We start from the raw sequence: 13,090 nt of genomic DNA, 5'->3' as shown, positions 1-13,090 counted from the left end.
TATATATGCAGTATTGCTGCAAATACTGAGATCTATGATATATTTGCTAGAGGATGCTTTAATAAAATTTGGAACTTGCTGTATGTTTAACTTTTCTTTTGTACAATTTTTCTGCCTGCAATACAAATATTTCCAAGGTACTTACCTCTGTTGAGTAGCCAACGTTTATATCGGCCCTTCCAAAAGCAAGTTCAATTTAAACATCTGGGTCGTCGATCCAAGCAAGCGAAAATGAAAAATGAAAAAATGAAAAAAGCTTATGAGAAGGAGAAAAAAGCAAGCACTTCTGTGAAGACTGTAAGTTTAACTTGTACTGAATTCATTGTTTTGGGCAATATGCAAACTGCAAGTAATTCTACTTCCATGAGTAGAATTTTTCTAATCTACATGTTCAAGGCTGAAAACCCTTTGTTATATCCTTTGGATAGTATAAAGCTACATTTCTCTTGGTAACACATATATTTGAAATTCTTAAACCTGATTAATACCAGTCGTTCAGGCTTCACATCAGCATGAGCTGGCAAAAAAACCCCAAAAACCCTCTATATATTGACACTGATGAGTCAGCACATCTTTAATGGTGCTTTTCTCAGAGTGGAAGTCATTTCTATATGAACTTCTTAAAAGCTATAGTGTGACTCTAATGAACAAAATAAACTGATGAACAAAATAGAAACAGAGGCGTGCATACATGGAACTGACAGCTGTCAGAGGGGGGAGGGGTGTGGGGACTGGGTGAAAGAAGGTGAAGAGATTAGCCAAAGAACATACATGCATAGCCCATAGACACAGACACCAGTGTGGTGTTGGCCTGAGGGAAGAGGGTCAGGGGCTGGGTGGAGGGGCTAGGTGGGGGTTGGGGGTGAGGAAGTGATAGGGACATCTGTATTAGTGTTATCAATAAAAATAAAGTTAAAAAAGCTATACTGCCCAGCCAGTATGGCTCAGTGGTTGAGCATAGACCTATGAACCAGGAGGTCACAGTTCGATTCCTGGACAGGGCATATGCCCGGGTTGCAGGCTCCATTCCCAGTGTGGGACATGCAAGAGGCAGCCGATCAGTGATTCTCTCTCCTCATTGATGTTTCTCTCTCCCTCTCCATTCCTCTCTGAATCAATAAAACATATTTTAAAAATATAAAAGCTATACTGTGTAAATTCTGCCTCAGTATACTCCTACATCATAGGAATATTTATAATGCACATGTATTCATGTATTGCTTTGCAATTCTTTAATATGTTATACATTTATTGAGATGAGGCTAAGTACAAAAAGTCAATTATAAAAACAAAGTAATAAAAAGCAAATATAAAACACTTTCTGCTTTCATTTATAATTCTACCTAGGAACCTCGGACAGACAGACCAGACATAAAGCAACACCGAAGGGTTGTCTTCTCTGCCCCAAGTTTTGAAATTGTAAAATATAAAGTACCCCTGTCAGATGAGAATTTGGAAGACAAAAGTGAACCATTTTTCTGGAGTCAAAAAGTGTATGTTCATCGTTATCCACCATTTTAATGCACACCTAATTGGAAAAAAAACTAAGTGATTTAATAAATTGCTTGTCTGTCTATAAATGATGGATATGAATACCAAAGGGAAAAAATATAAACAAGGCCTCAGTATGCTCTCTGAACCAAATATGCGACAGATTTTTAAGTCCTTTTTGTATTACCATGGGTGCAAATATTTTTTACTGGCAGAAGTTTAAGCTGAATAAATTATTTCAACTAGATGCCCTCAAACTAACAATATACAATTTTGTTCAAGAAATGGTGCATATATGAATCCCTAGCACTTGTATTCAATTTTGACTTTCCTTCATTTTTAAAAATATCTGAACAGGCCATGCTTAGCATAAATATTAGAATTCACAGAATAAAAGGCTGCTAGGGAGTCAGCCTTCAGTGTCTTTTTTTCAGTAGCATTTTGTTTTTACAGAACAGCTTGTGATTGACCTATTCTCAATTATAATAAAATTAATAATGCATTTGTTGCTACAGTCAGTGTGACATAGCATACCTAATCATTATTGAGCATTGCAAGCAGTTGGGACAGAATGTTGCATCTGCTTTCATGTTGCACTTTGGATATTTTTCAAGTATGAAGACTATTTTCAGTAGTATTTATCAATTTCCTTTTGAATTGATGAATTCTCATGCCTGATATAGTGTGAAGTATTGATCTTTTGTGATCGAGGCTATTGGATTATATCCAACCTTACCAGAGGCTGTGATAATTAAACAAAGGGCATTATTTATTTAACTTTAAAAATACAATCTTTTATTTTGTTTAACATTTAAAATGCGGAGGTTGATTGCTGCTTTAACTCAGGCAAAGCAGCCTATAAATGGATCTCATTCTCTGCTAAATCACTCTCTTAAATGATTAAGAATATTGGAGTAAATGTGTATGATTCCCACTAGAATATATTTAACACAAATGTGTACTCTTTTGGGGGGGAGTTCATTTATTAAAGCTGGGGACAGCCCTAACTGGTTTGGCTCAGTGGATAGAGCGTCGGCCTGCGGACTGAAGGGTCCCAGGTTCGAGTCTGGTCAAGGGCATGTACCTAGGTTGTGGGCACATCCCCAGTAGGGGGTGTGCAGGAGGCAGCTGATCGATGTTTCTCTCTCATTGATGTTTCTAACTCTCTATTCCTCTCCCTTCCTCTCTGTAAAAAATCAATAAAATATATTTTAAAAAAAGCTGGGGACAGTGAAACAAGGGAGGGCTTAGCATAGAAAAAGCAAAGGAGACCCTCAGCAGGGTTGCTTTGGCTCACTGGGAAGTCAGAGAAAAGGGGGCCTTGGAGACAGGTTCAGGGGTTTAGCCCAGGAGGAGCTGCTGCCACCCATTGCTCCCCTGGTTGCAAGTCTTGTAGAGACCCTTAGGGTTTAGGAGATGCATGCCTGTGGAGGAAGAATAGAGGGGAAGGGAAAGGCGCAGGCGTGCTCCCAGGAGGGAGAGCACTAAACATGTACTTTTCAATATTAATATATTCTCATTTGATCTCCAAAAATGGGACAGATAATCCCCTTGTTTTCAGAGTTTGTACTGGACACTGGTTCAATAGAAAACACATACTTACCTCATGAATCATGTTTATTCTCATCTGTTAAATTATGAAACAGTTCCTATTTCAATCAAATGCATATCAGATTCAGTCAACCCATAGTATGTGCAAAAACAAAGCTAAGGGAGATTTAGGGTAACAAGATGAAGGAAAAGGACAAAGGAAGGACAGGCTCTTTACGTTTAAGGGCAGCCACTTCTCTTATTAGCTATGACTTTGTCCTGTCATAATGCCTAGCTGCAAGGGAGGCTAGGAAATGTACTCTCGTTTTGGGCAGTTGTGTACCATACTAAAATTCAGTTGTTATAAAAGAAAATGATAATCGATATTAAGACATAACTAGCATAAAAAAAAGACATAACTACCATCAACGTCTTCTATTGATTCTTTTAACTCACATTAAACAATATAACCACATCATAGAATATCCTTTTAAAGTAGAATCACACATAATCTCATCGCTATAATACAATTGTTTTAATTTGCTTATATCTTTCTAATCTGTCTAAATGCACACATATTTTCACATGATTATAATCATAAGTAACATACAAAGGTGGGCAAAAGTAGGTTTACAGTTGTGAGTACACAAAGATAAGCAAAAGAAAGAAAATTTTATGAAGAGTTTATTCTTGTATTATTTATTAATTATTGGGTTTGTTTTTTTAATCTTCACCCAAGGATATTTTTCCATTGGTTTTTAGAGAGAGTGGAAGAGAGAGGGAAAAACAGAGATAAATATCGATGCAAAAGAAACATCGATCGGTTGCCTCCTGCACGTGCCCCGACCAGGGTCCAGGCCATGGAGGAGCCTGCAACCTCAGTATGTGCCCTTGACCGGAATCAAACCCAGGACCCTTCGGTCCGCAGGCCAGCACTCTATCCACTGAGCCAAACCAGCTAGGGCAATTATTGTATTATTTATTTGTATTACAACTGTAGTCCTTCTTTTGCCCACCCCTGTAGATTTAAATTTTTCACTTAATATTGTATCTTAAACATAGTCCATTTAAAAAATAACTTTAATGGCCACATGATAGCCCATTGGGTTGATGAGGCATAATTTATGTAACCATACCCATATCATTGGATATTTCAGTGATTCTAATTTTTCACTATTGTAGGTAATTAACACTAGAGTAAACATCTTCATACACAGTTTTCTTTCTTTTGCTTATCTTTCTGTTGTTTATTTTTAACCTAATTGCACTGTAATCAGAGAACATGATTTGTATGATGCTGATTCTGGGAAATTTGTTGAGACTGGCTTTCTAGCCAAGTATATGTTCAGTTTGGATAAATACTTTTTGCACTCTTAAGGAAGAAAAGAAAGAAAGCATCCAGTATAGAAAAAGAAAAATGTACATTGTCTGCCATTGGATACAAGAGTCTATACTTGTCTTTTCTTCAGCCAATGAGGTTTATCCAAGGTGCAGTTATTACTAATTGAAAACTTTTTCCAATACATGTCCTTTTTTTGATCAAGCTTGTTAATTGTATTGTTTCTATTTTCTATTGCTACTAATTTGGGGGCTGTGTGACATCAACTACTGGGAAGGGTATATGTTAATTGTCAGTTTCTCCTAAAATTCTGTCAGTTTTTGCTGTTTGTTATTTGAAGATATCATTAGGTACATACATAATTTCAAAATTAGCATCTCTTCCTGGTGATTTGGATCTGTTATCTTTATGTAGCTACTCTCCTTATTCCTAATCATGCATTTTGCATTGAAGATTTTTTTATCCATTATGAGCAAAGCTATTCCAGCTTTCTTCTGGTTAGCATCCGCCTGGTATATCATTTTGCATTTTTTCTTATTTTCAACCTTTTCATGTGTCAGAGACTGGCTGAATGCTCACTAATTCCATTTCCTCTTCCTGGGAACACAGGCCTACATTTCCCAGCTCTTTCTGCAGTTGCATTGGGACCACCAGAAGAATGTGGGCAGAAGTGATGTATGCCACTTCTAGGTGTGGCAAAGACATCATACATGACCTTCTGTGTGCTATCTCCCCTGTTTACATGTCTAGAGACAAAGAACTGCAAGATGGTATAGGCTTGAAGGACCCTAGATTCCTATGTCACTGAATGAACGAGTGACAGCCGGAACAGCAACCCGACCAGATGGACTGTTATGTGAGCAAGAAATAAACCTCATTGTGTTAAGCCCCAGCAATTGTAGAGGTTGCTTGTTACAGTAGCTAACATAAATCATTCTGATTTGCCATGTTGTTGTATTTTAGGTTTTCTCTAGGACATGGGTGGAAAACCTTTTTTTATGCCAAGGACCATTTGGATATTTACAGCATTATTCACGGGCCAGACAAAATTATCAACTTAAAAATTAGCCTGCTATATTTGGTCAAACATTTAATTAACTCACCCCTAATGTTTATAAAATTAATGAAGTTTTAGTAACAAGAACTTATTTCACTTCTACTATTAATTACTTGCTTGGAAGTAAGGGTATATGCTCAGATTTGTGGACCAGGAAGATATGAGAGAATGAAGATGGCCCCTGAAAAATTTTCAGCCCTATGCTATAAATTTACAGTATTATATTCAGCGATGATTCATAGAAATGACTTTAAGTTTAAAATATTCATGTGTGTCATTTTTTTTTAAAAAGTTCTCCAAAAGTAAGTCATTTCCTCCTGTATTTTTGGAAAAGTGAGTATTCATTTCTCCCTGGTAATATTAAATTATGACACTCTTTGGCAGTAAAATTAACCTGTCAAATTATATTCTCCAAAATTCTCCAACATTTGCAGAGGTCTGAGGAACTTCTAAATGTGCAATAATCAAGACATGATGGCTATGGACCAGACTAAAACAATAAATTCAAAAATTATACCATTCCACCACAGAATATTAAGAAAGCATCAAATACAACCTGAGCTTATTTTGGATCAATAATTATTATGAGTTTCTATAAATAAAAAGCTTCCAGTGCTAAAAGTTGTTGGATCAGCATTTCCAGAAATCTATGACTAATACCATTATACTATCTGTTCCAAGGAGTTTTATTATGACTTCTCTTGAGAAACTTTAAATATTAATCCATAGGTTATTCTCAGCATGCAATCCATTACTTTTTTCTCATTCAGAGTACTTTCTCATTTAGCACAAATAAGTTAATGCAATTCTTTTAACATGCCAGAGAAAATAGGTTCAGATGATATCCAGGTTTGCATTAATTTAAAGTGAGTCAAAATGCTCTATGCAAAGACCATGCATTGCCAGTTCCTTTGTGCCTTCACAAATTATTTCTGAAGGCACAGCATCAAACGAATATCATCTTTGACAAAAATTTTAGCTCTAGTCAGTTTGGCTCAGTGACTAGAGTGTTGGCATGTGGACTGAAGGGTCCCAGGTTCGATTCCAGTCAAGGACACATGCCCAGGTTGCAGGCTCAATCCCCAGTAAGGGGGTGTGCAGGAGGCAGCCAATCAATGATTCTCTCTCATTATTGATGTTTCTGACTCTCCCTCTCCTTCTCTGAAATCAATAAAAAATATATTTTAAAAAAAGTTTTTAGTGTCATCCCCAAAAATAGATTTCTATAGTTTAATTTTGGAATAAATTAAATCGTGGTATTTATATTTCCTTTCTAAAAATCATACCAATCTTTTTCTGGAAGGCAATTTCTCTCTGTGTCTCAGATGTGATTCTTCTCCCAAACTGTGGCAGATGCAGTAGATGTGCTGCCCATATTCCCTAACTTCCAACTTACCAGCCCCTGAACACCTTATCGTTTTCTTCATAAAATTCTGTATTGATATTTAGTGGCATTATTAGGGAGAACCAGTGCAAATGTACTAATGGTAAACATATTTTAATTTTTTTTTATTTTGGTGAATGATTGCGACATTTTATTAGGTAAGCTGAAATAACATTGATTGTGCCATCTCAACCCCTTAAACCATGTTGCGTCCTTTTGAACCTGGGAAAATGTGATCGTAGTACAAAGAGACAAAGAACCACAAATTGTCAGTACAGAGAGAGAGAGCCACAAAGAGCCACAAAGAGAAGAGTGGATGATGGATCAAGAGACAAATGCAAAACCTGGAAAAGGACCAGTATTGGAAGCAACAGGTAAAACCATGGCTTTCGTTTCTGTTTTGGGTAAGCTGACTAACCTATGTTTAGGGCAGTGGTTCTCAACCTTGGCTGCACATTAGAAAAACCTGGGAATCTTTTTAAAATCTTGATTTCTGTGCCTCATCCTTCGGAAATTCTGTTTCTTTGTTGCTAATGTTGTGGTCCCACCCCATAACAAAGAAACAGAATTTCCGGAGGATGAGACCCAGAAATCAGGATTTTAAAAAGATTCCCAGGTGATTCTAATGTGCAGCCAAGGTTGAGAACCACTGGTTTAGGGCATTCTGTGGCTGGAGCAGGCTGCCACTGGTTTTTGTAGGGCAGGCCAGAAGTGCCAGGGAATTCATGCCCCCTCAGGAGAGGCTCTGCCTTGGTGCCTGAAAGAAGGTGGTGTACAAATATCCTAGCTCCTTCTATTTTTTGTGGAATATCTGAAGTGTTTGTATGTGTATTAGACTGGCTCTCAGAATTTCTCCAGCATGACTAAGTGAGAGAGAGCGAGAGCGAGAGAGAGAGAGAGAGAGAGAGAGAGAGAGAGAGAGAGAGAGAGAGAGAAACATCAATGATGAGAGAGAATCATCGATTGGCTGCCTCCTGCATGCCCCACATTGGGGATGGAGCCTGCAACCGGCCGGGCATACACCCTGACTGGGAACTGAACCGTGACCTCCTGGTTCATAGGTCAGTGCTCAACCACTGAGCCACAATGGCCAGGCTTGCATTCCTTGTCTTACTTCGCCAGTAACTTCCTTGTTCTCCTACTGAGGTGTTTGTTTGTTTGTTTTTGTTTGTTTGTTTGCCTTCTAAATAAACTACTTGCACTAGAATCCTGGCCTCAGAGTCAGCTTCTGGAAAACCAACCAAAGACTCACCAGATCTTACTGCTTTGGTTTATTCTTCCCTCGCATTTCAATTCATTTGTTATTTCCTGGTTTTATAGTGCAATGAAGAGAGCAATGTCAACTTTTTTAGGAAATGATTTTTTGGCTCCTTCTGAGTGTACTTTCTTCTTTTTACACCGTATCAAGAAAAAAATAACTTAATTCCTCTGCTAATCTTCCAAGGTATAGAAGTCTAAATTGAATCTGGCTACCTAGAGAGAATAAAAAGGTATCTCTAAAGTCAAATCAAGTTTCTGGTCAGTACTTAGTGATTTCAAGGGTGTCTTCTAGCTTTAAAATTCTACAAGTTTTAGCGACAATTCTACAGACACTATTCCAGAAAATTGAATAGAAGGGAGTACTTTCCAACTCAGTTTGAGGACAACATAATACCCAAACCAGACAAAAATCTACAAAAAAGAAAACTACAAAACAATGTCACTCATGAACTTAGACACCAAAATCCTCAAAAAAAATTTAGCAAATGGAATTCAGCAATATATACAAAGTTTATACCATGACCAAGGGAGGTTTATTCCAGGATGTAAAGGTTCAGTATTCAAAACAATCAGTGAGAACCAAGAGGGTGGTGTAGGTAAACGCCTGTACTCGCCGCCTGCCACAACCACATCAAAATTACAACTAAAATACAGAACCACTGGAAAGCTGGCTGAATGGAAGTTCTACAGCTAGAGAGGTAAAGAAGAAAGCACACTGAGACTGGTAGGAGGGTTGGAGATGTGAACTGGCTGGTCCCACACCCATGTGTGCTGCTTTTTTAACCTGGAGGGAAATCATCCCTGTGGAGGCTGCCATGAGGAGCAAGGGGTCCCAGCCCTGCACCAGACCCCCAGCCCAGGGTCCCAGAGCTGGGAAAAGATGTCCCCATAACTATAGGCTGTAAAAACCAGCAAGGATTTGGGCTCAGTGGCACAGAGGCTGCTGGAGACCCAAGTGTCCCACTTAAAGGGCTGGTGCATGTACTGAACTTACAAGGTCCCGCTTCCTCTGAGCTCCAGTGCCAGGATGAACACATATGAGGAGGAACTGGATTGTCTGGCATTGGGGCAGGAACTTGGGGGCAGCTTTCTCCCAGACGGAGGTGCTCGCAGGGGTCATTTTTCCTATGCCGAGACCTCCCCTATCCCATGGCTGACTGGCAGCCATATCAGCATGGCGCTCTCTGTTTGCTGCACCCTGGTGGTTCCCTGAGACCTTGCCCATCCAATTTATAGCCCCACCCAACCTGTTTGCATCAGATTTTCCATATGAATTGCCTGTCCTGGCTCAGGCTTCAGACTGCTAAAATTTCTCAAATAAGCTGCAGCTAGTGACAGCATGCCCCAAACCTATCAATAAAAGGCCCAAGACCTGGCACTAGCACCAGCCTGCCTTGCTTCACAGCTGGGCCTTGCCACCTGCACAGCAGCTCTCCCACTGTGGTCACACATGGTCCTCACAGCCAATTGGCCTGGAGGTCAATTCCTCCCAGTGACGCCAACAGCAGTCAAGCTTAACTACAAAACTATGCAGACAGTCCATACAGGGGTGCACCTAGAGTGCCCAGATCAGGTGACTGAGGAGGCTGAGCTACTGGGCCCTACAGGACACCAACTATACAAGGCCACTCTACCAATTGCAGGATGCATAGCAGCTCTACCTAATACATAGAAACAAACACAAGGAAGCAGCCAAAATGCTGAGACAAAGAAACATGTTACAAATGAAAGAACAGCAGAAATCTCCCAAAAAACAACTAAATGAAATGGAAGCAAATAAACTACTAGATACAAACTTCAAAACAATGGTTATAAGGTTGATCAAAGCTCTTAATGAGAGCTTCAAGGGACTTAGTGAGACTTTCAAAGTTCTTAGAATTTCAAACACATGAAGAAGGACCAGTCAGAACTTAAGCATACTAACTAAAATAATAATTTACAGGGATTCAACAGAGTAGAGGATTCTGAGAATCAAATCAATGATATGGAATATTGGAAAGCAAAAAACACCCAGTCAGAAGAGCAAAAAAAAGAATCCAAAAAGTGTAAGGAGCCTCTGGGACAACTTCAAGTGTATCAGCATTCACATTATGGAGATGTCAGAAGGAGAAGAGAGAAAGAAAGATATTGAAAACCTATTTGAAGAAATAATGACAGAAAACCCTACCTGGGGAAATAAATAGGCTTACAAGTCTAGGAAGTGCAGAGAGTCCCAAACAAGAGGAACACAAAGAGGCCCACACCAAGACACATCATAATTAAAACGCCAAAGGTTAAAGACAAAGAGAGAATCTTAAAAATAGCAAGAGAAAAGCAGTTAGGTACCTACAAGGGAGTGCCCATACGACTGCCAGCTGATTTCTCAACAAACTTTGCAGGCCAGAAGGGAGTGGCAAGAAATACTCAAATGAATAACAAGGACCTACAACCAAGATTACTCTACTCAGCAAAGCGCTCATTTAGAATTGAAGGTCAGATAGAGCTTTAGGGCCCTAACTGGTTTTGCTCAGTGGGTAGAGCATCAGCCTGAGGACTGAAGAGTCCCAGGTTCGATTCTGTTATGTACCTTGGTTGCGGGTACATCCCCAGTAGGGGGTGTGCAGGAGGCAGCTGATCGATGTTTCTCTCTCATCGATGTTTCTAACTCTCTATCCCTCTCCCTTCCTTTCTGTAAAAAATCAATAAAATATATTTTTTTAAAAAGAGCTTCACAGATGAGAAAAAGCTAAAGGAGTTCATCACCACCAAACCAGTATTACATGAAATGCTGAAAGGTATTCTTGAGGAGGAGGAGGAGGAGGAGGAGGAGGAGGAGGAGGAGGAGGAAGAGGAGATGATGATGACATAAAAAACATGAACAACTAGAGGCCTGATGCACAAAATTCATGCAACAGTAGGCCTTCCTTCCCCCAGCTGCCAGCACCGGCTTCCCTCTGGCACCCAGGACCTGGGCTTGCTTCCCTCACAGCCCCAGCTTCGTCCAGAAGGATGTCCAGTCTAATTAGCATATTATGCTTTTATTATTATAGATAAGATGGCAACAAATACATACCTATCATCAATTGAATCTAAAAATCAAAATAAACAAGAACTCTAATGAACAAAGTAAACTGATGAATAAAATAGAATCAGAGGCATGGAACAGACTGATGAATCTCAGAGGGAAGGGGGAGAGGGGCAGGAAGAGATTAACCAAAGATCTTACCTATGGACACAGACAGTAGGGTGGTGAAGCCTGGGGCGCGTTGGGAACCCCATGGAGTGGGACAATCAGGGGGGAAAAGAGGGACATCTGTAATACTCTCAACAATAAAGATTTTTCAAAAATTCAATCAGTGTAATCCATATCAACAGGCTAACGTAGAATAATCACATGATAATATAATTAATGCAAAAAAGCATTTAACAAAATTAAATGCCCATTCATAATAAACACTCTCAGCAAATTAGGAATATAGTGGAACTTCCTGGACTTGCTATCATCAGTCTTTATCTTTTTTTTTTTTCTCCCCCCCGAGTGGTCTGGAAAAGGAAATTACTGACATTTCAAAGGTATGTTATCTTAAGGTGCAAAAATGTTACCAGACTGCTTCTGCGCCAAGGGCTGGCCTTGCCCAGATGAGGTCCAGGACCTTTCAGGCCACCTTCAGGTTATTGACTCATGCAGGGAAAATTTCAAGACACACACAAGTCCAGGTGAAAGTGAGAGTAAATTTATTAAAGCGTGGGATAGTGAGGCAAAGGAAGGGCTCCTGGAGACAGGATCGGGGGTAAGTCCAGGATGAACTGCTGCTACACAATTGCTCCCCTGGGTGCAAATCTCATTAAGACCCTTAAAGCTTAGGATAGAAGAAGCAAAGTGCATGCCTGAGAAAAGGGGGGGGGGCGTGGGTGTGCTCAGAGAAGAGCTGCCCAGTCTTTTTAATTTTAGCCATTCTGATAGGTGTGAAAGGGTATCTCACTGTGGTTTAATACAGGGTGGGGCAAAAGTAGGTTACAGTTGTTCATATGGAAAATAATACAGTAATTAATAAATAGCCCAACCAGCATGGCTAAGTGGTTGAGCGTTGACCTATGAACCAGGAGGTCCCAGTTTGATTCCAAGTCAGGACACATGCTCAGGTTGTGGGCTCGACCCCCAGTAGGGGGTGTACAGGAGGCAGCCGATCAATGTTTCTCCCTCATCATTGATATTTCTATCTCTCCCTCTCCCTTCCTCTCTGGAATCAATAAAAATATATTTTAAAAATAATAAGAATACAATAATAAACTCTGATTCGCATACTCAGAACTGTAAACCTACTTTTGCGCCAACCCTGTGCATTGCCTTAAGGCTCAGTGATGGTGAACATCTTTTCATGTGTTTATTTGCCATTCATATATCTTCTTTGGTGAAGTAACTGGTCAAATATTTTTCCCATATTTTTATTGGTTATTTGCTTGTGCCTGGTTGTTCCCATGGAGTTGACTTCTCTGGGTGCCATCTGCATGGTGGGCTTTTCCAGTTGAACTTCTTAAGGTTGTTGCTCTTTGGCTCTCCTACCTTAATGCAAAGGTCTCCATCCTGCTCACGCTCTAGGCTTTGTCTCCCATCTCCCACAGCAATGGCTCATGAAAACCTGGCTCTAGGCCATCAGGAATCAGCAGCTACCTCCAGAGTAAATGTGATCTTTAGCTCTTGTGGATTTGTGCTTTCCTATCATTTCTGTGCCCCCACCACCACCCTTGGAGTTCCCTTGCTTTCCCACTACAACTCTATGTATTCAAATGTTAAGACTTATTTTTTGGCATTTCATGTATTCTGAGCTAGAAAGAGTTTCTCTAGTCCAGCTTATTGTTGGAAACACAAATCCTGATGTTAAAATATTCGTGTTTGCCGAAACCGGTTTGGCTCAGTGGATAGAGTGTCGGCCTGCGGACTGAAAGGTTCCAGGTTCGATTCCGGTCAAGGGCATGTACCTGGGTTGCGGGCACATCCCCAGTGGGGGGTGTGCAGGAGGCAGCTGATCGATGTTTCTCTCTCATGGAT

At 40.0% G+C, this 13,090-nt stretch overlaps 1 protein-coding gene across 2 annotated transcripts in view; it reads left to right on the top strand.

Annotated features, from left to right (window-relative positions):
- The window catches only part of CXHXorf58 (chromosome X CXorf58 homolog), a 42,098-nt gene extending 38,140 nt beyond the window's left edge, over window positions 1–3,958 (top strand). For both annotated transcript variants that reach the window (XM_059679472.1, XM_059679471.1), the window contains 2 exons: window positions 138–297; window positions 1,348–3,958. In XM_059679472.1, coding sequence (XP_059535455.1) covers window positions 138–297; window positions 1,348–1,521 — 334 coding nt within the window. In that variant the 3' untranslated portion in view covers window positions 1,522–3,958. The remainder of the gene's footprint in view (window positions 1–137; window positions 298–1,347) is intronic.
- Window positions 3,959–13,090: the final 9,132 nt, after the last annotated feature.

This window comes from Myotis daubentonii, chromosome X (assembly GCF_963259705.1).
Source record: "Myotis daubentonii chromosome X, mMyoDau2.1, whole genome shotgun sequence".
NCBI lineage: Eukaryota > Metazoa > Chordata > Mammalia > Chiroptera > Vespertilionidae > Myotis > Myotis daubentonii.
This window is presented reverse-complemented; position numbering and strand designations above follow the sequence as displayed.